The sequence below is a fragment of the Drosophila sulfurigaster genome, chromosome X (genome assembly GCF_023558435.1).
Source record: "Drosophila sulfurigaster albostrigata strain 15112-1811.04 chromosome X, ASM2355843v2, whole genome shotgun sequence".
NCBI lineage: Eukaryota > Metazoa > Arthropoda > Insecta > Diptera > Drosophilidae > Drosophila > Drosophila sulfurigaster.
In genome coordinates, this window is record NC_084885.1 from 31,180,365 (window position 1) to 31,201,223 (window position 20,859).

The 20,859-nt window shown below is 40.7% G+C and overlaps 2 protein-coding genes and 1 long non-coding RNA gene across 10 annotated transcripts in view; 1 reads left to right on the forward strand and 2 right to left on the reverse strand.

Annotated features, from left to right (window-relative positions):
- Nucleotides 1-20,859, reverse strand: part of LOC133849060 (putative peptidyl-tRNA hydrolase PTRHD1) — an 88,841-nt gene that overhangs the window by 14,180 nt on the left and 53,802 nt on the right. Inside the window, exon 1 of one of the 3 annotated variants that reach the window (XM_062284908.1) lies at nt 16,364-16,377. The exons of the other annotated variants lie outside the window; for them this stretch is intronic. The gene's annotated coding sequence lies outside the window, so the exon portion shown is untranslated. Of the gene's footprint in view, nt 1-16,363; nt 16,378-20,859 lie in introns of those variants that run through there. 3 annotated transcript variants of the gene reach the window in all.
- Nucleotides 679-20,545, reverse strand: LOC133849045 (putative uncharacterized protein DDB_G0291608). Of its 6 annotated transcripts, none has more exons than XM_062284887.1 (10): nt 19,006-20,540; nt 12,878-13,048; nt 10,703-12,347; nt 8,583-8,842; nt 8,286-8,514; nt 6,722-6,979; nt 6,369-6,481; nt 5,315-5,395; nt 3,163-3,455; nt 679-1,741 (listed from the first exon to the last, which is right to left on the reverse strand). In XM_062284887.1, the coding sequence occupies exons 1-10, from the start codon at nt 20,429-20,431 to the stop codon at nt 785-787; spliced, it is 5,433 nt and encodes a 1,810-aa protein (XP_062140871.1). In that variant the 5' UTR covers nt 20,432-20,540; the 3' UTR covers nt 679-784. The 6 variants fall into 6 exon arrangements, with proteins under 6 accessions (XP_062140871.1, XP_062140867.1, XP_062140868.1 ...); XM_062284884.1 differs by lacking the exon at nt 12,878-13,048 and having other exon boundaries at nt 680-1,741; nt 19,006-19,772; nt 19,923-20,539; XM_062284883.1 differs by lacking the exon at nt 12,878-13,048 and having other exon boundaries at nt 19,006-20,539.
- LOC133849062 (uncharacterized) overlaps nt 8,767-20,859 on the forward strand; it is a 30,754-nt gene continuing 18,661 nt past the window's right edge. The window contains exon 1 of the long non-coding RNA XR_009895325.1: nt 8,767-8,906. This is a non-coding gene — a long non-coding RNA (uncharacterized LOC133849062). The remainder of the gene's footprint in view (nt 8,907-20,859) is intronic.

Sequence of the window (20,859 nt, forward strand, 5' to 3'; positions counted from 1 at the left end):
CATAAAATACCAAAATAAAATACTCACATTTGGAAGAAATACTAACTCTTGATTAAAATACGAGCTTTTAAAAAAATGCCAAAATTTGAAAATAAAATACCAAGATTTGAATTAAATACCATAATTTGGAAAAATACCATGATTTGATTAAAATACCACCATTGGAATAAAGTACTAGCATTTGATTTAAATACCAGCACTTGAAGAAAATGCCAACATTTAATACCAAATATACCAAAATTGGTATAAAATACCAACATGTGAATTAAATACCCACATTTGAAAGAACTACCAACTTTTGATTAAAATACCATCATTTGCCTAAAATACTTGAATTTGAAACAAATACCAACTCTTAAATAAAATACCATAATTTGCATATACCATAGAAGGCAGCCACCCACCTTAAATGGGCGTGGGCATCAGCTTGTCAACATTTGAATAATATACCAAAATTGGTATAAAATACCAACACGTGAATAAAATACCAACATTTGAAACAAATACCAATTCTTGATTAAAATACCATCATTTGCATAAAATACTTGAATTTGAAAGAAACACCAACATTTGATTAAAATACCATAATTTGCATAAAATACCATAGAAGGCAGCCACCCGCCTTAAATGGGCGTAGGCATCAGCTTGTCAACATTTGAATAATATACCGAAATTGGTATAAAATACCAACACGTGAATAAAATACCAACATTTAAAACAAATACCAATTCTTGATTAAAATACCATAATTTGCATAAAATACCATAGAAGGCACCCACCCGCCTTAAATGGGCGTGGGCATCAGCTTGCCGTAGTCCTGATGCATGCTCGGCTTCACGGAGTTGTAGACTGTGCGTCCCGCATCCTCGGGCAGCGCATAGACATCGGGCGGAACGCAGAGCGACTGCAGCTTGGAGATGTACGAATCGAAGTGTTCGTGGGGATGCGGATGTGGATGCGGATGCGGGTGATGTGGATGCGGATGCGCATGGGGATGCGCATGTGGATGCGGATGTGCGCCATGTGGATGCGGATAGCCGCCATGTGGATGATGCACCGTGTACGCATGATGCGGTGGCGGTGGCGCCGCTGTTGTTGTTGTTGCTGGTGGTTGCCCCGTTCCCGTTCCCTGCTGACCACCGCCGCCTCCGCCTCCATACATGGGCGTGGTTGAGACAGCTGACGTGGAGACCGAAACGGATACGGAGTGCGGTGGTGGCGGCGGTGGCGGTGGCAAGAGCGTCGAATAAGCTGCCGCAGCGGCAGCATGATGATGCTGATGATGATCGGTGGCCGAGACAACTCCGACAACTCCCATCCCTCCTCCTCCACAGCCATTGTCGGAGGTGGCCGATGCTGTGGTTGCTGCTGCTGCTGCTGCTGTGATGCTCGGCGGTGGCGGCTGCGGTGGCGGTGGCAGACGCACATGCTCCAGCAATGTGATGACATTGTTGCGCAGACTCTCGTAATAATTGTTGAGATTCGCATTGGGCGCAGTCGATGCTGCAGCTGCATCAGCGCTTGCCACATGCACCAGATCCGAGTTGTTGTTGCTCTCGTTGTTGTTGTTGTTGGATGGATTGTTGGGATTGGCATTGGCATTCGAGGAGGTGGTGGAGGAGACGCCGGCAAAGGGTGACTGGCCGCTGGGCGAGGCCAACGAAGCTGCACGTTGCTGTTGTTGTTGCTGCTGTTGTTGTTGCTGCTGCTGCTGCTGATGCGCACTCAGTGGAGAAGCCTCCTATAAGAGAGAGAGAGAGAGAGAGACAGCGCAATGCAGTTGTATTAGCTAAAGTTTGGCCATTGGCTGCGGGGTGTGGTCATTCATATTGATTCATTGATTCATTCGTTTGCCGATGCCAATTGTATTCGTTATATATCAACACACACACACTCACACACACATGTGCAAATTGAAATTCCAATAAGAACGCGCAAAGCAGCAAAGAAGAAACGAAACGAAAAAAAATATAACCCGAGTCACGACAGCAACACGAACACACACGAACGCCACGAGCGCCAAAGTGTCTGTACGTCTGTGTGTTTGTGTTAGAGCGAGCACGCAGCATGCTTGCCTGCGCTTTATTTTTTGGTTTTTTCGTTTCTTCTTTTCCCTTAGGAGCGTCGCTGTTGTTGTTGTTGCTGCTGCCGTAGCACAGTTTAGGCGCGTGCTGCGATTCGTGCGCTGCTCGGTGCCGACTGCGACTGCGACAGCGACGTTGACAGCGACAGCGACTGCGAGGCTTTTGTGTGTCTGTTTGGGGTATTTTTTGGGGGACTGGGCAAAGTTGCAGCTGCCTGCGCATGACCACGCACACACACACACACACACACATGTTTAGGGACATGGCATGCGTAGAGCAAGCAAAACACGTTCTAGGTACGTTATTTGGTATTTTTTTTTCTTAGGGGTGGTGTGCGCTGATTCGTTGCTCGATGCAGTCGACGGCGACTGCAGTCGTGGCTGCAAGCCAATACGATTGCTTGCCGGCTGAGACGCCATTTTGAAAAATGTGAGTCGTGTGTGTGCATGTGTGCATGCAATGCGACAATAGAGGGCGCTGCAACAGATCAAAAGTGAAAACGAACGACGAAAAATTGATGCATAACTTTTTGCGCGATAATTTAAATATATAATAAAAGTTTTTGCTTAGATGGTGGCGATGGCGGAGGGGGCGGGGACGGGGACGGACAACAGACATCGTCGTCGTCTAACTTTCTTTTGCCATGTTTTGGGTTAAAAAGTACATTTGCCAAGTAGCAAAGTTAACGACGACGACGACGACGGCAAACTTTTGTTGTTGGCGACTTTTGCGCCGACTTTTCTAAGTGTGTGTTGTTGTTGTTGTTCCGTTTTACTGGCGGTTTTACACTCGCTTCGCTTTATTATTGCTTTTGGGTTTTGTTTTTTTTTTGCGAGAGTTTTAGAGACGTCCTTGAAAACAACGTGGCCGCAACTTAGGCGCGACTTCGACTTCGCTCAGGTGCCAAAAACTTCTTCGCCAAACTTTCGCCTTTTGCTTTAGCCTACTTTGAGGTTATGTGTGTGTGTGTGTGTGTGTCTGTGTCTCGGTTACATTAAATTACTATATACTATGATGCTATGTATTATAAAAAGAATACTCAAAATTTGTTGCCATCAACGAACCTGAGTCTACGTACCCGATCGCTGGTGCTCAGCTGCGATTCCATCGCATTGATGTCCGACTTTAATCGCATCATTTGCGATTCAACGCGTGCATTCTCACGCTGCAGTTCCGATATTTCCGCTTCCAGCGTATTCAGATCATCGCTGCCGCCGCTCACACTCACTGTTGTCTTATCGCCTTGCACGCTGCCAACGCCGACGCCGACGCCAACACCGACGCCAACGCCAACAGTGCTGTTGTTAATGCCTGGCGGCAGCGGAACGCCGACGCCAACGCCGCCCATAACAATGTCGAGTCCAGCGCCACCTAAGAAACCAGAGAGCAAAAGCAAAGAGAAAAAGAGAGCGAGAGAGCGCAGAGTTAGTGATCGAAGCTTTTTGGCTTGCATTTGCATTTGCGCATATACATAAGTATGATACAATTATAGAAGGTAGTCTCTTCGTCAGTTGAACGTTGTCTGCGGATGACTTTAACCCTTATGCAAAATGACATTTTGACTGAATTCGAACGTAGAATATTATAACATATATTTTTAAGTTATGTTCATTAACAATTTACATTTGAAATAAAATTTCAATATTAGCTACTAAATATGTAAATATTAATTGCATCGGCTAAGGGTTAATGCACTACTTCGCTGTGCCCCTTTCACTCGCACTCATTGTTTGCCAACGAGACTATCTTGTATAATTGCATCACATATATAAGAGTTTGTTATTGTTGTTGTCGCGTTGTTGTTGGTTCTCTTTGACGTAAAAGCTTGCTCTTGAATTGTTTCTTTTTTGTTTAGTCTTTTTTGCAAAGGAAAAAAGCTCTCCACCGGTTGTCGATATGTGCGCGTGTGCTAGCAACTCAATTGGAGCTTTTAAGGTGGAGTAGGATTAAGAATTGTGGTGACTGAGTGAGAGAGAGTGAGTGAGTGAGTGTGTAGCTGTGTATGTGTGCGTGTGTGAGTGAGATAGCAAATAACACGGCTTACCTTTGATCGTTTGCTTTTGTTATCATTTGCTTGTGTGACATTTTTTGTTCTTGTTGTTCTTGTTGTTGTTGTTCTTGTCTTTCGGTATTTATTTCTCGTTTAGTATATTCTTTAGTTCACTATTATTGTATTTGGAATTTATGTTTGGTTTTTTTTCTTTTTTTCTTTTTTTGTGGTATTTGGTATTTACAATCTGTGATCGGTATTTTTCCTATTGCCTATTTACAGTAGATACTCAGCACCGATACAAAACGTCGCGTAATCTAAAAGAAACGCCAACGAAAAACCATGAAACGAAACAAAAAGAAGGAAAACGCAATTACAAATTAGAAAATTTAAAACTTGGAATAAATACACACACACAAGCACACGTTTGTAGTAGAATGTGTGTGCGTGTGTGTATAAAGTGTAGTTTAGTATATTTTATCGAGAATCAGGCGTCGGGTTCATGTTATGTACCGGGTTTTGTTTCTGTTTCTTTCTCGAGGCCCGTCGTCGTCTGTCGTATGGTATGCAAATGCGGTATTTTTAGTATTTTGTATACGCAAGGCTATGACGGCAAATCAAAAACATTTGCGCAAAATTTCAAAAGTATTTTCTTGATTTTTCTTTGGTATTTTCTTTGCCTTGCACATTCCGAAAAAGGTGAACCGAAATTGAAATGAAAAACGTAAGCCAAAAGTAGAGTATTTCTTTGTTTCATTTTTCTTTCTTTTTTTTTTTTTTGGTATTTTTCTTATGTACTTTTTTTTTGTTTAATTGTTTTTGTTAGACGTTAGCACACGCACACAAAATTCCAACCGAAAATGTACAATACGAGAGAGAGAGAGAGAGAGCAAAGAGAGCAACAACAGGCCAGAAGAGCAAGTGAGCGAGAGTAAGAGAGATAGAGAGAGAGGCAGAGCGATGCTAAACGAATTTGATTGCTTATCGATAAATTATCGATCGCATAGAACATTCGGCATGTTGCAAACTTTATGACGCATGTTATGATGCCCCTTTCCCAATTTCTCTTCATTTTTCTTTATTTTTGCGGCAGGGCATAATAACAACAAGCCCAGTTCATAACAGAAAGCACGCAAGACAGATTTTAGTCGATAGTAAAACAAAATGAGTTCGACAAAAAGATAGAGAGAGAGAGAGAGGAAAAAGTGTTTGATGATCGATATGGAGTGCGATAACTTACCTGTATAGCCTTTGGGATAAACCATGGTCACCTCATCGAACTTGGGTTTCTTGATGCCCTGACTGCCCACTGTAGTGCAAGCTAGAGCGCAAGAAAGAGACAACAGAGAAGCAAAGAGCGAGACGGTTGGATATAGTATGCATTTAAAGGGAGCTTTATATCTCTATCATAAATTAAAGAAATCGAATTTAGGGGGTAAATTTAAAATTTTACTATAATTTAAAAAATTATGCACAACATTTAAGCAATATGTTTGTTTATAAATTGTAATTTTGAATGAAAACAAAGAAGAAAGCTAAAGTTGAGTGTGTTGGGTTGTGAGATACCATATTTAAAAATATACCAAATTAATACCTAAATATACCAAAGTCTATATTGGGTATATTGAGTACTAGATGCACCAAATTGATACCAAAAATACTGAAATATACCACACTCGGTTTTTGGTATATTAAGAACAAAATATACCAAATAAATGCCGAAAAATACTAAAATATAATGAATGCCGTGTTTTAAATGAATATCAAAAAATACTAAAATATACTGAATACAAATTATACCAAATTAATACCAAAAAATACTAAAATATACCACTGACTATATTAGGTATATCAAGTACAAATTATACCAAATTGTCAGCCAATTGTCAGATTGTTCAACATTTCTTATTTCAATAATGGCAAACAGATTAAAACTTTGAATGTTGAATTTTGATCAGAGACTACAAATTAAATTAAGTTCTTATAGAACTGAAAGTTCCAAAATATGGTACATAATTTGATCAAGTAAATAATTTAGTTACTTCATCAATTTTGATTTCAAAAGCGAACTAGAAACTTCAAAAGAAATTAATTTCTTTTGAAACTAAGAGCTCAAAAGAATGGGACACAATTTAACTATGAAAATAATTAAAATAATTTCTCAATGGGTCATAATTTAACTGAGTAAAAAATTTGGTAATTCTTTAAATTTGATTAAAAATATTTCAAAATTACAAAATATATTTTATGATATCACCATTAAATGAAATAATTGAGTTCTTCATCAAACTCACCATCGAATTTCATGGCTGTTGCCGCTGCCACCGCTGCCTTGTGCTGTTCCACAGTGCCGCCGGCTTCGAGGACGCGCATCTTGTTGCGATTGGCAATGGGACAGCCAGATGCACTAAACGATGAAAATAAACAGGGATTAGAATATGGAACACACATACAGCTGTGAACATTGAAATAGCAGTGCTAGCAAAAAACTGAACAAATCTAAAGGGATTTTTGGTTGTTTCTTACAAAAATAATGTGCCAGGTATCAACTAACAAAAAGGAATACGAGTATGCAAAAAATCCGTTTAGTTTTATTCTCTGTTGCACTGCTATTTCAAAGTTCACAGCTGTATGTAGGCAGACTTACCTTCGGTGTGAGAGGAATTTGCCGGTGGAATGTCCGGAGCCATCGCAGCCTGGGATGGGGCAACGCAACGGCTCAGAGTCCTGGCCATCGCGGGGCTTGCTCTTCGGTTTGTTGGCTCGCGGACAACCGGAGAGGCTGCGATGTGAGGAATAGTTGCCAGTCACGTGGCCAGAGCCATCGCAACCGGGTGTCGGGCACTTCAGCTCCTGCGAGTGCGATTGCAGATGATTGCGATCCGAACGCGAGCAACCGGTCAAACTGCAATTCAAATTGAATTAGGGTTTAAGTCGAAGCTGCTCTTTAAATGCCTTGGCTTAAATCGAAGCTGTTCTTGGCCAGATAAGCATAACGTAAACACATGGCCACAAAACTTTCAAAAAACTTTCACGTTTTAAAGTTGCATTAAATTTACAGGGAACAAGACAAAGAAGTTCGTCCTTCGGGGGGTTTCACATACTATTCTTGTGATGGGACGACTTTTATGAGCGCTCTGCGTCCGCAGAGCCGTAATCATAAATATTAAAGCCACTTGTCCACACGCACGACCGCACAGTGGTTCGCAATTAGTTGTCACGATGTTGGCCCCATTAAATTGCCCAAGCTTATTAAAGCGTGAGCTAAACATGATTTCAAAGTTCGACAAAAGTTTGCACTTTAAAGTTGTGAAATATTATGGAAATTAAGAGCTTTAGTTTCACGGACAAAATATGGGCAATTCTTTGGCTGAAATGTATTTTTGAAATTGTTTTAATTTATGTTTTTTTTTTCACTGTAAATATTATCTCAAGCTATATTTTTGAGCTGAAAATTATCCATATATTTGAGAAATAAGGAAAATAAACGAATGAGAAATAAATAAATATGAGGTTAGGGAAAGTTAAAGGATTTCTTTCATCCGAAAATGAGTAACTGGATTTATTTGCTGACTTCTGACTGTTTGTAAGTCATCAATTATTTAAGATTCAACAATTTTGTAGTTGTAAATTTAATTAAGTAAAAAGGTCGCGTGATTATGGAATTATTTTTCTGTTTTAAGATAATTGCAAAAATGAATTTATATATTTGATTCCAAAATAGAAAAAGTTCCTCAAATTTAATCTTAGCTCTAAATATAGTCCATAGGTATAGGTAATTTAATGTTATGAGATATATTTTTACCAAAGTACCCAAGGGATTATAATTATTGTACAGAACAATATTGTTTTATTATAACGATTCTTCTTGAATTTTTGTTAGTATTAATTTGTGTATTATATTATTTTGATATATATTTGATTTTGTTTTATTATAGTTAATAAATATGTTTCTTTTTGAAATGTGATTAATGAACAAATATGTTAAACTTGTTTTGAAAGCTTTTCTCCCTCTCTTTTTGTAATTAAATTAAGCAAGTAATTTAATTTGCATTTCAGCTGAGCTGTAACCACTGTGCCACGTGCCGGACAAAAGCTGCGACCATGACGGATGAGCTAGAGTATGAACTATAGTGTCTGCTACCTTAGCAGCATTTCATTTACGATAATTGCATATTTCATCAAGCTGATGATGAGGTGTGTAAACTCACCCATCTTTGGTCTTGTCGTGCTGCGGTATGTGCTGTGGCGGTGGCATGGAGTAGCAGGTGGCCGGACTGGGCGAATAGCCGCCGGAGACGGGAGTCGGATAGCCGCCGGGTCCGACGGCTGTCGCATACGGATTGCTGCATTGATAGGCCGCCGGTCCGTAGCCATGATAGCCGGCTGGTGGATAATCTGATTGCACAACCATCCCATAACCAGGATGAGGCGAATAACCTGTGAACAGCGAAAATCCCAATTCGTATTGCAAAGAAAATGAGGGAATTTAAAGTAATCAGTCTTACCACTGGGATCCCGATACGTTTCGATGTAGTGGGAGCCGCCGCTGTCGGGCGTCGATTCGCGACTGTAGGGGCGTGGTCCACTTATGTGACCCACGAGGCCGAAGCCAAGGGGACGCGGGGGTCCACTAAAGTCCACTGGCTCCATTTGCGGTGATCGCGGCGGTCCGTTTGGTCCAATTGAACCGGGGGCAGCACTGCCAAAGCCTTGGCCGTGACCCACGACAAGGCCGTCGGCTCCGTACTGTGGACTCGTGATGATGCTGAGCGAGAAAGAAAAATACGCAAATTGCATGGAAAACAATTAAAAGCTGTTCACCAAAGCGGGTAAGTTTTGTTTTTTATACCTAAGTATAAGATTTAATATTAGGCATACCAAATTTTAGTTACTCTAGGTTAAACAGTTGCCAAAACTTTCCCGAAGAGACCCCATATGATGTAGTTTTTTTTAATTTATCTACCCAAATCTTTAGAGAGTCAAGAACTTCTCACAGAATTATGTTTAAAATGCATTCAAGTTGTTACACACAAAATTCCATAACTACACTTTTTATATGCACTGAGTTCGATGAGTATAGCGTAGTTAATTTTGTGTATTACTGTGCACTTTGTAAATTATTTGTTTTATGGCATTAGCAAGTATTTGTATACCAAATTTCGTAACCGTAGCTGCTCTATGTTTCGAGTTCAATTGGGCTAGCTGTCGTAAAACTTAATATAGTCGAGAACTTTAACTTAAATTAGATGTAATACATGTCACAGTGTTAGCACACCAAATTTCATGACTATACCTGCTGTGATTGCTGAGTTTAATTAGACGAGTTTGTGTAAAACAACATATTCGAGAACTATAACTAGAATTAGTTATAAAGCATTTCTAGCTGTCAGCATACCAAATTTTATAACGGTAGCTGCTGCAGTTGCTGAGTTCAATTAGATTGGTTTACGTTAGACTTATGATTGTCGAGAACTTTGACTAAAATTAGGTAGAATGCATATTCAAGAGGCAGCATGCCAAATTTCATGACTGTAGCTGCTGTAATTGCTGAGTTCAAATAGATGAGTTTGCGTAAAACTTAAGATTTTCGAGAATTTTAACTAGAATTTGATATAACGCATATCTAGATATAAGCATGCCAAATTTCATAATCGTAGCTGCTGTAAATGCTGAGTTCAATAAGATTGGCTGGTATAAAACTTAAGATAGACGATAACTATAACTAGAATTAGATATAGCGCTTATCTAGGTGTCAACATATCAAATTTCATGACTGTAGCTTCTATAATTGCTGAGTTCAAATAGATCACTTTTCATAAAACTTAAGATAGTCGAGAACTATAGCTATAATTAAGCATAAAACATACCTAGGTGCCAGCATACCAAATTTCGTAACTATATCTTCTATATGTGCTGAGTTCAAATAGATCACTTTTCATAAAACTTAAGATAGTCGAGAACTATAACTAGAATAATGTTTAATGCACATCTAGATACCAGCATACCAAATTTCATAACCGTAGCTGCTGTAAATGCTGAGTTCAATAAGATTGGCTGGTATAAAACTTAAGATAGACGAGAACTATAACTGGAATTAGATATAGCGCTTATCTAGGTGTCAACATATCAAATTTCATGACTGTAGCTGCTATAATTGCTGAGTTCACTAAGATTGGTTGGTATAAAACTTAGGATAGTCGAGAACTATAACTAGAATTAAGCATAAAACATACCTAGGTGCCAGCATACCAAATTTCGTAACTATATCTTCTATATGTGCTGAGTTCAAATAGACCACTTTTCATAAAACTTAAGATAGTCGAGAACTATAACTAGAATTATGTTTAATGCACATCTAGATATCAGCATACCAAATTTCAAGACCTCAGCTGCTGCAGTTGCTGAGTTCGTTGAGGTCAGCGAGCAGATTGTAGAGTTAAGAGTTGCTTAACTTCTGATTGAATTCTAAAACCTAAACCCCTAAATCGAAAAAACTAACTTGCTGCGCGCTGTGGGAGTGTATGGCATGGAGATGAGATTGGAGCTGGGAAGGAAGTTTTTGGGATCGTTTCCGAGTGTGTCCGTGTGTGTAGGTGTGTGTGTGCGTGTGTGTGTGTCGGCTCACCTGTGCGGCAAACGGGTGACGCTCAAGTCCAGCGTTTGACCCTGCGGACTGGGCACTTGGGGGCTGGCAATGTTGGGACTGGCTCCAGGCTGTGGACTTCCGTTGCCCATGCGCTGGTTGTTGTATTGGTTGTGCGATGCGGGCGAGTTGAAACCGTGTGGGCTCGATGACGTCACCGATGTGGCGCCCGACAGGTCGACAGCTGGCGCTGCCACGCCCACATTCGGCGTAGGCGAACTGCTCTGTTTGCTATGTTGCTGCTGTTGCTGCTGCTGTTGTTGCTGGTGATGTTGTTGCTGCTGCTGCTGCTGTTGTTGCTGCTGTTGCTGCTGCTGCTGCTGCTGTTGCTGCTGGTTTTGATAGGCAGCCGCTGCAGCCGCCGCCTGAGCAGCGGCCATTTTGACGGACAAATTGATGGCGGAGAAGCCGGGGGGCAATGGACCCATCGTCGGATCATAATGATACATGGGACGGGGATAAATTGGACCACCGCCTCCTCCATTGGCGACCTCCTCGTGCTCGGCCTTGGCCATCAGCAACTGTTGCTCCTGCAGATACTTTTGCTGCTGCACCTGCAAATCGTCCGCACTCTGTGGCAAATAGTGATACATATTCGTGGGCGTGGCCGACGCCGCTGTTGCTGCCGCCGCGGCAGCAGCAGCTGCTGCTGCTGTTGCGTTCGCCTGTCGCTGCTGTCCGCAATTCGGATCGTAACGCTCGAAGCCAGTCGAACTCCCGCCGGTGGACACCGAATCTCCGATGCCAAGGCCAACGAACACAGGCGCCACACTCGAGGTGGGCGGATGTGGATGTGGATGCGGATGTGGATGCGAGTGCGGATGCGGATGCGTTGTGTGAGGATCGTAGGCGTGGCTGCGTGGCGACAATTCGCTGCTGCTGGCATTGCTTGCCAGCAACTGTTGCTGCTGTTGCTGTTCGGCGGAGGCATCGCTGGTTGCTAAGCCATGGCCAACACTTTGTGCATATCGCATCTGTTCGTATTGTTGCTGTCGTTCATCAGCCTGTTGCTGCTGTTGTTGCTGATGTTCGCTGTGGTAGCTGGCTGCATCTGTGGGATCGATTTGACTGGCATTGCCTTCGATGAAAGGTCCGCGTTGCTGATGCAGCGTATGTTGCTGCTGCTGCTGCTGTTGTTGTTGCTGCTGCTGTTGTTGCTGTTGTTGCTGCTGTTGCTGTTGTTGGTGGTGGGCATGTGGATGCTGTGGCTGTGGACTGTGGAGGCCAACGTAGCGACTCAAATGCGGTTCGCTGGCAACTCCATTGCTGGCAGCAACATTGCTGCTGTTGTTGCCGTTGTTGTTGCCGTTGCTGGTGTTGTTGTTGTTGTTGTTGCTGCCGCGTGCGCTGTTGGCGCTGTTGGGTATCGCTGATGCTGCCGCCGAGGCAGCATCGTTAGTCAAATACGAGTGCATGGGACTTTTGTTATACTCCGATTTGATGCTGGCCACCGGACTATATTCCGATTTAATAATGGGCATCGTCTTGATGTTGCTGTTGTTGTTGTTGATACAACTGCTGCTGTTGTTGTTGTTGTTATTGTTGTTGTTGTTTAGATAGTGAGTTGAGGTGAGCTTGAGTTTGTCCAGCGGATGCAGCTCCTTTTCATGCTTCTCCAGTTCTCCAGCTGCGCGTTCACAAAATATGCAGAGAAATAGAATAGAGACAGAGTGGAAGAAAAATAGAAGAGAAGAGAGAGAGAGAGAGAGAGAAAGGTGGGGAGTAGAAGAAGAGAGAACAAGATCAAGATCAACGTGAAGCAGCAGAGAATGAAAGAAAGAGAGGGAAAGAGAGAAAGAAAGAGAAGCGTTAAATGTGTTTATTGCTTCGCAATTGGTTATCGATAAATTGCAGTTGTTGTTGTTGTTGTTGTTGCTGCTGTAATTGAGAGGCAGACAGGCGGCGATTGGAACGCACCTGCTGTGGTTATGCTTGTGATTGTGCTAACGTTATCATTATCGTTATCGCTATGGTTATCGTTATCGTGATCGGTATCGTTATCGTTATCGTGCTCGTTATCGCTATCGATAACATGGGCGTGACTCAATGGCAGAGCTATCGGTAGTGGTATCGATATCGGTATCGGTATTGCTATCGGTATCGACGGTATCGGCATCGACATCGACATCGACATCGATTTATCGGCCACCTGATAACGACGCGCTGAGTGCGGCTGCTGTGTCGACTGCCGACGACTCGCCGTGTGGCGTCTGATCGCCCTCGGGCAGCCGGACAAACTGCGATGCACACTGCGATGCGGCTGAACGTGGCCTCGTCCGTTGCAGCCGGGCGTGGGGCATTTCAGGATCTGTTCGTGCAACGCCAGCACTGAGGGGGAGTGTCAGGATTAGTCAATTAATTGCCATCGATAGCTATCGCTATCGAGTTATCAGTTATCGAGATCGGCTACGAGACACAAGACACAAGGCACAAGACAAATGCACTACAAGTAGACTAGACACGAGTAAACTAACACAAGCAGTCGATAAATGGCACTACGATCAGAGTCACAGCGGAGAGAGAAAGACAGAGAGAGAGAGAGAGAGAGAGAGAAGAGAGAGAAGGGAAGAGAGTGAGGGAAACACAGCTCGACAGACTTTGCTCTACAAAGTCGTAGATAGATTTAGGGACACTGTTAAACACAGAGATAAACATGTGAAGATAGCCAGAGAATCAGTCAACTAATAGAGAAGAGATTAATAGGCTAAAGAAAGAGAGAGAGAGAGAGAGAGAGAAAGGAAGAGAAAGCGACATGAGTGAAACAGATATCGAGAGAGTCATAAACAAAAGATAGCCAGAGAATCAGCCAAAGTGTGACGAATGTTTACACCATAAAGTCATTGAATAGAGAAGAGATAGAATATAGAAGACAATAGCCTAAAGAGAGAGAGAGAGAAAGGAGAATAAGTGACAGAGAAAGTATAATCAGACTGCAGTAACAATTCTCCCTTAGATAAATTCAGCTGACCAAATGAAAAAATAGTCGAGATATGTGTAGTTTTCAAAAGAAATAGCTTAAAGTCAAATTATTAGAGATGGACTAGAGATGGATCTGATAGCGAAAATATCGTTGAAGACAAGGCAAGAATTAATTAGAGATGGACTACCCAGAGATAAAAGAGCTTAGAGATGAACTTGAGGAGATGAGAGGGCTTAGAGAAGGATTAGTTGGAGATAAACAAGCTGAAGATGGAGTTACTAGAGATGGAGTAGTTAGAAGTCCATCTCTAGCTACACATAGATTTAGAGATGGGCTAATTAGAGATGAACTAATTCGAGATGGTTCTGATATCGAAAATATCGAAATATCGTTTAAGAGAAGGCATAAATGCAGTGCTTAGAGAACACATGCAGAGCAGTAGAATGAGAATGTGAGAAATATATATATATAGACAGAGAGAGAGAGAGAGAGAGCTGCAACTACTACCTAAAATATATATAAATACACACACCTACATACGAGCACATACACACACATACATACACTCGAATCACAACATGCGCTAGAAGAGAGAGAGAGAGAGAGAGCAAGTTGAAATAGAGAAAGTTGTAAAGTGAAAAGTTGTTGAAAATGAATTTTAGGGAGAGAGAGAGAGAAAGCGAAAGACATGACAGAGAGATATAGAAATGAAAGAATCGATGATCGATGTGGAAAGATAATGACACAGACAGAGATAGAGAGAGAGAAAGAGAGAGAGAGGTAGAGAGAAATATTTTTAGCGAGAGTGAAATAGAGCGAGAAGATGAGAAATATCGTAGTTCAAGTGAAAGTGGAAAAAATCTCTGAAGTAGTCGATTATTCATGTGGAAAGATTATGACACAGAGAGCGAGATGTGTTTAGAGAGAGAGAAAGAGCAAGAGAGAGCGAGAAGTTGAGAAAAATGCATGTTTCAAATGAAAGAAGAAACCTCTGAAAAAGTCGATGATCGATATGAACAGATTACGACACACAGAGAGAGAGAGACAGAAAGTGATAGAGAGAGAAAGAGACAGAGAGAGAGAGAGAGAGAGATCTACGTATGAGCTACAACAAATGAAGGATACGTTTGTTTTTTGGCACTTACATTCCGTGGTGACTTTATCGCGCTTGGGACAACCCGACAGACTAAAAGGCGACGCGGAGAGAAATAGAAAGAGAACAGAGATCGCAGAGTGTGAGAGAGAATGTGTGTGTGTGTGTGTGTGTGTGTGTGTGGTACCTGCGATGATGCGAATATAATCCTGTGACATGTCCTTGGCCAGTGCAATGCGGAGTTGGGCATTTGGCGCCATCTACAAGTAACCAACAGTAACAGAATGAAATCAAATCAACTTCAGCTTCAACTACACACACACACACACACGCATACACACACGCATACACACACGCACACACACACATAGAGAAGCATACTCGACAGTGCCTAACAAAAAAAATGGTGACAGCAGTTGAAGTTGGGGGCAAGGATTTCTAATTAATTATGTGAATGCGTCAAGGAGAGCGAGAGAGTGAGCGAGAGAGAGAGAGAGAGTGAGAGGGAGAGGGAGAGAAAGAGAGATGGGACGACAACTTGACAGCCGAAAAAGCGAAAAATTTGAACAAAATTTACAGCTGACAACGCATACGGCAAGAAGAAGAAGAAGAACAAGCAACAGCAGCAACAACTACAAAATAGAAAAATGAACAGCAACAACAACAACAACGATAACGAAACGCGCAGCGAATTCTTTTGCCTAAATAATTAATTAAAATTTGATGGAAAACAGCTTTGCATTATTTACTTTAAAAAGCGAACACACACACACACACGCACACGCACATGTTGAGACATGTTTGGTTTCGGCATGGTGGATGACAAAAAAGAGCGATGGCAACAACAACAACAACAACAAGAACAGAGTTGAAAAATCAGCCAGACCACGTCTAAACTTGGCCTTCTAAGCACAAATTCTCCAAAGATAACGGTAGACATAAGTACGCACACACACACACACAAACACACACACACACACGTACACACGCATACACTCACCCCCAAGTGGAGTGCTGTAAAAGACAGACGACGACGACGACGACGACGAACGACGGGCAAAAAGGGGTTTAATGAAATATTTTTCGAAATATTTTAGCATGTGTGTATTGGGTACATGTGTGTGTGTGTGTGTCTCAGTGTATGTGTGTGTGTGTGTCTATTACGTGGCCGTTCAAAATGTCAAACTGCAAGCACAACAACGAGTCGAGTCGAGTCTAATTAGAATTTAATTAAAATAAAAGCAGGTTGCTGCAGTCGACTGCAATCGCTGCTTGCCACGCCTACTACTACGACCCAGACCGCCCCCCGCCCAGCAAGAGGTTAAGCCTAATAAGCTACATTAGCTAAAAACAACAACAACAAGGACAAGGCTAATGACTTATTACGTGCTTGTAGCTTGCTTCTCTCTCCCTCTCTCTCTCTTTTCTTTCTATGCGCAACTATTTAAAAAGTCATTCAAATTATATGAATACCATAGTGTGTGTGTGTGTGTGCGTAAGTGTGGCTTAAAGGCACTTGAAGTTTTGTGGCCATGTTGAGCTCACAGCATATTAATGCCTACATAATGACAAAATAAATATGCAAAAGTGGTTTACAAAACGTGCTTCATATTGCTTTCCATCTAATCACTCCACTTTGCTTCTCCTCTCTGTGTGTGTTTCCATACATGAGTGTGTGTGTGTGTGTGTTTAGTTTTTCGACAGTGCAAAAAGGAAAACACACAACAAAAGAGACACTCGAATTAAGATGCTCTTTTTGTCTCGCTCTTTCTTTAGGGCTTTTCTCCTAGTGATGTGTGAGTGAGCAAAGCTGGTATTTTTTTTGCACTATGCAAATTCACAGCTGGTATTTTTCGATAACTAGCTATCGATAATTGATCACTGCACTAAAAAAAGACTGCGTTGATTTTTGGTATATTTTTTCGCCATTTCAACTAAATTATCAGTGTAAACTTCAAGTGATCTTCTCTTTGGCTTATTTTTGTGCTCCACTTGTTCACTTGATTAATTTGCACTTTTAGAAAACATAGTAATTAATATTTACTATTCATTGCACTGTATTTACACATTTCTTTTTGCACTCGCCAATTAAATTTGCTTTAATAAACTTTTATCTATATTTTGAAGCTTTGAACTTTTATTTAAAAAAAAAAACAATGAGAAAATCAAAGTAAAATACCTTTTATAGATATTTTAAAAAACTTAAACTTAAAGTTTCGCTTTTAGTTACAAAAAATGAGAAAGTCAAAATAAAGAGACTTAAAATTAGTTGATGTTAGAAAATACTGAAGTGTAGAAGAATACATAAATTTTAAATAATTTTTTGAGTTTTGAAATTTTATATTCATTTAATTTTAATAAGATTATTCAATCTTATTTGTCAAATTGAAGCTTCATATTTCGAAATTCTATATTAGAAATAGAATAATATTTTGTATATTGGAAGTTAAGAACTCAAATTCATAATTCATAATATTTTGCAGTTAAGAAATTAAAACTTCGAATGTCGAAAATCAATATCAGAAATTTAATAATATTCATTCAGTCATGAAAGTTCCATATTAGAAATATATATTTTATTAGTTCCATAATAGAAATTAAAAAATATTTTGTAGATTTGAAATTCAAAATTCGAAATTCTATATTAGAAATTCAATGATAATTTAAATATAAAATTAGAATTTCGAAATTTCATATTAAAAATTGAATAATATTTGGCTGATTAGAATTCGAAATTCTATATAAGAAATTTAATAATAATTTGCTGATTAGACAAGTTAAAAATTCGAATTTCTATATTAAATATTAGAAATTGAATATTTTGTAGATTAGAAATTAAAAATTTGGATCTCGAAATTCTATATAAGAAATTTAATCATATTTGGAGCTTAGGAATTAAAAATATGAATTTTGAAATTCCATAATAGAAATTTAATAATAATTTGCAGATTTGAAATTATAAATTTAAACTAAAAAATTGTTTAATCTATGTTATTACTTTAAATTATAGAATACAATTGTAGTAAAGTTGTAGAATTGTTTGAAATATCATAATAATGTTGTAATAATAAGATATCTTTGTCAGAACTCTTTGTCTCAAAAGGTAGCTCAACATTTTCATATATTTCACATTTCTCGTTTCCTTTATTTGAATGAACTTTCTCCCTCTGTTGTTTTGTCATCTCTAAGCTACGCATGTGTGTGTGTGTGTGTGTGTGAGAGTGTTTTGGTGTGGTTTCATAAAAGGGGTTTTACAAGCCATTAGTTGTGTGCCCCGCCCCCCTGCCTCTGGTCCTCCCCACGTCACGTTTATAACGACAAAATTGCTTAATGTCTTTTAAGCTGTGGAGATGGAGACGGAGACGGAGGAAAACTTGGAACGGGAAGCGAGAAGCGAGAAGTCGCAGCACTTGAGCTAAATGTGCAAATAATAATAACAATAATAATAATAATTATAATAAGAATAAAGCTAATAATAATACTCTAAAGATGATGACACAAGAGAATATTTCAAAAACATTTCCGTGTGTTTTTTTTTCTCTAACTAAGCTCCCTCTCTCTATCTCTCCTTCTCTCTCTCTCTCTCTCTGTTTCTCTGTGATATATGTGAGATATATTTGTAGTTTAGCCAATTTGTTTTTGAAGACTTAAAACTCAATGCAACAAGAAGTTTCGCACATGCGCGCAGCCGATCGATCGAGTTGAACAACGAACGAAACGAAACACCGAAGGGGGGGGAGTTGAAAAAAAAGAAGACAAGATATGAAACCACAGCAGCAGCGTTGCCAGATCAACGGGGGCAAAGTTTCGAAGTGTGGTGTGGTGTGTGTCAAGAAGGGGGGGAAAGATCTTTTTGTTTTCAGTTTTCAGTATTTTTTTTTCAGTTTTCAGTATTTTTTCAGTTTTCAGTATTTTTAGTTGCTCAGTATTTTCAGTAATTTTTTCAGTTTTTAATATTTAGTATTTTTCAGTTTTTAGTATTTTATAGTATTTTTCAGTTTTTGGTATTTACAGTATTTTTAGTTTTCAGTATTTCAGTACTTTTAAAAGTATTTTTTTTTTTTTCAATTTTTAGTATTTTTCAGTTTTCAGTATTTTTAAGTTTTCAGTATTTTTCAGTTTTTGTCAGTTTTTTTCATTTTTTTAGTTAGTTTTTTACACTATTTTTTTGCAGTATATTTTTCAGTATATTTTTCAGTTTATTGTTTCAGTATTTTTTTCGGTTTTGTTTTTGTTTTGTTTTTTTTGGTAACAACAACGACAACAACTTACCGCGATGCTGACTGCTCGGCGAATAACTCGGCGTAGGCGTGGCTGCAACTGTTGCTGCTGTCGGTGTTGTGGTTGCTGCTGCTGCTGGATCTGTTGGTGTGCTGGTGGTTGCTGCTGTTGTGGCTGCTGTTGTGGCTGTCGTGGTTGCTGCTGTTGCTGCTGTGCTTGGCGGTGTTGCCACCAGGGGCACGCCCACAACGCCCTCGCGCGCAATGTCCTGCATGACGGAGGCAGCTCGACTCCCGACGCCCGCTGGCTGCAATATCGTATACTGTTTGGCATCGAGCAACAGCTCCTCTTTGGTGGGCGTGGCCGTGCCCTTTTTATCTGTGGGCGAGGCGAGCTCAAAGTTGTTGTTGTTGCTGCTGCTGTTGCTGCTCGCAGCTGCTGCTGCCGCATAGCCATAATACGCTTCGGCAGCATTGTAAGCACTCGACGTGTACTGAGCATAAGCCTGAGCTTGAGCTTGAACCTGAGCTTGAGCCTGAGCCTGAGCGTGAGCTTGAGCAGCCAATTGTCCGTTGCGTTTGATGATGTCGATGGGCGGCTTGAAAGCGGACGTCGCTTGAGCAGCGTAGACAGCAGCAGCAACATCGAGCGGATCCTTTTTGAGTGGTTGCTGTTGCTGTTGAAGTGGTTGCTGCTGCTGCTGCTGTTGCTGAGCATACGGATGCAGATGATGGTGATGATGATGATGTTGGTGGTGGGGGGGTGGAGGAGGTGGAGGTGGATATGCATTGAGACGCGCCTGATCGTTCTCCTTTTGCCTGTGGAAACGTAGCAAAAGTGTTGTGTGTGTTGTTGAATTGTTCTCATCGAAATATTCATTGTTATGGTTGTTGTTGTTGTTGTGTTCGTGTTCGTGATTGTTGTTCATGTTCGTATTCATGTTGTTGTTGTTGTTGTTTGATTCGTACTTTTGCTTCTCCTCAAACAGATTCTGAAACGGCGGCGGATTCTCATCTTCCTGATCCTGCAATCGATACAAATTCGTTCGCGCATCTGGCCAACTGCCCGATAAACTTTTTAGCGCCGCCTGCGTCTCACGTATCAGCGTCTCATCGTCCTGCTCGGCGGCATCCATCTGAAGTTGCTGCTGTGGTTGCTGTGGTTGTGGTTGCTGTTGCACGCCAGCAACCGTTGTGGTTGCTGTTGTCTTTGCTGGACTGTCGCCGATTGTTGCTTTACACAATTGTCGCTTCTTCTGTGGCAACATGTTGTTGTTGTTGTTGTTGTTGTTAACACTATTGTTGTTGTTGTTGTTGTTGCTGACAGCAAATTCATCGTCGCGACTGCAGCGTTTGCGTCGCTTGATCGCCGTCTCATGCTCAGTGTTGTTGTTGTTGCTGCTGCTGTTGCTGTTGTTGCTGCTGCTGCTGTCAACCAAGGGCGTCTCCTTGCTAAGCGGACGCTTAGACAGCGCCATTTTTTGTTTGTTGCCAGTCAGTTGCCAGTCGCCAATGTCACCCAAAAAAAAATGCCTTAACAACAAATTTGGATGTGAGCTCAAGTTTTTTTTTTGCTTTTTTTTCGATTGCTTAGATTATTATTGGGCTTGTTTTTGTTAGTAAAACATTGCTTACAAACTAATTTTGGTTAGTTGCTGTTATTGTTGGGTTAAGTGGGGGAAAGAGACGAGGGCGGGGGGAATAATGCGCATGCAGCATGGAACAGAACTTGCAACGTGCAACTCGCAACTTGCAACTTGCAACTTGCAGCTGCCAGTTGCCTCTCTAAGCCTCAGCATAAATATTTGGTATACAGATTTGTAGCTACAAATTTATTGAACTTCTTTCCTTGAGTTGAGATATTTCCCTATTAAAATAATTCATAAAATTTGTCAATTTCATCATG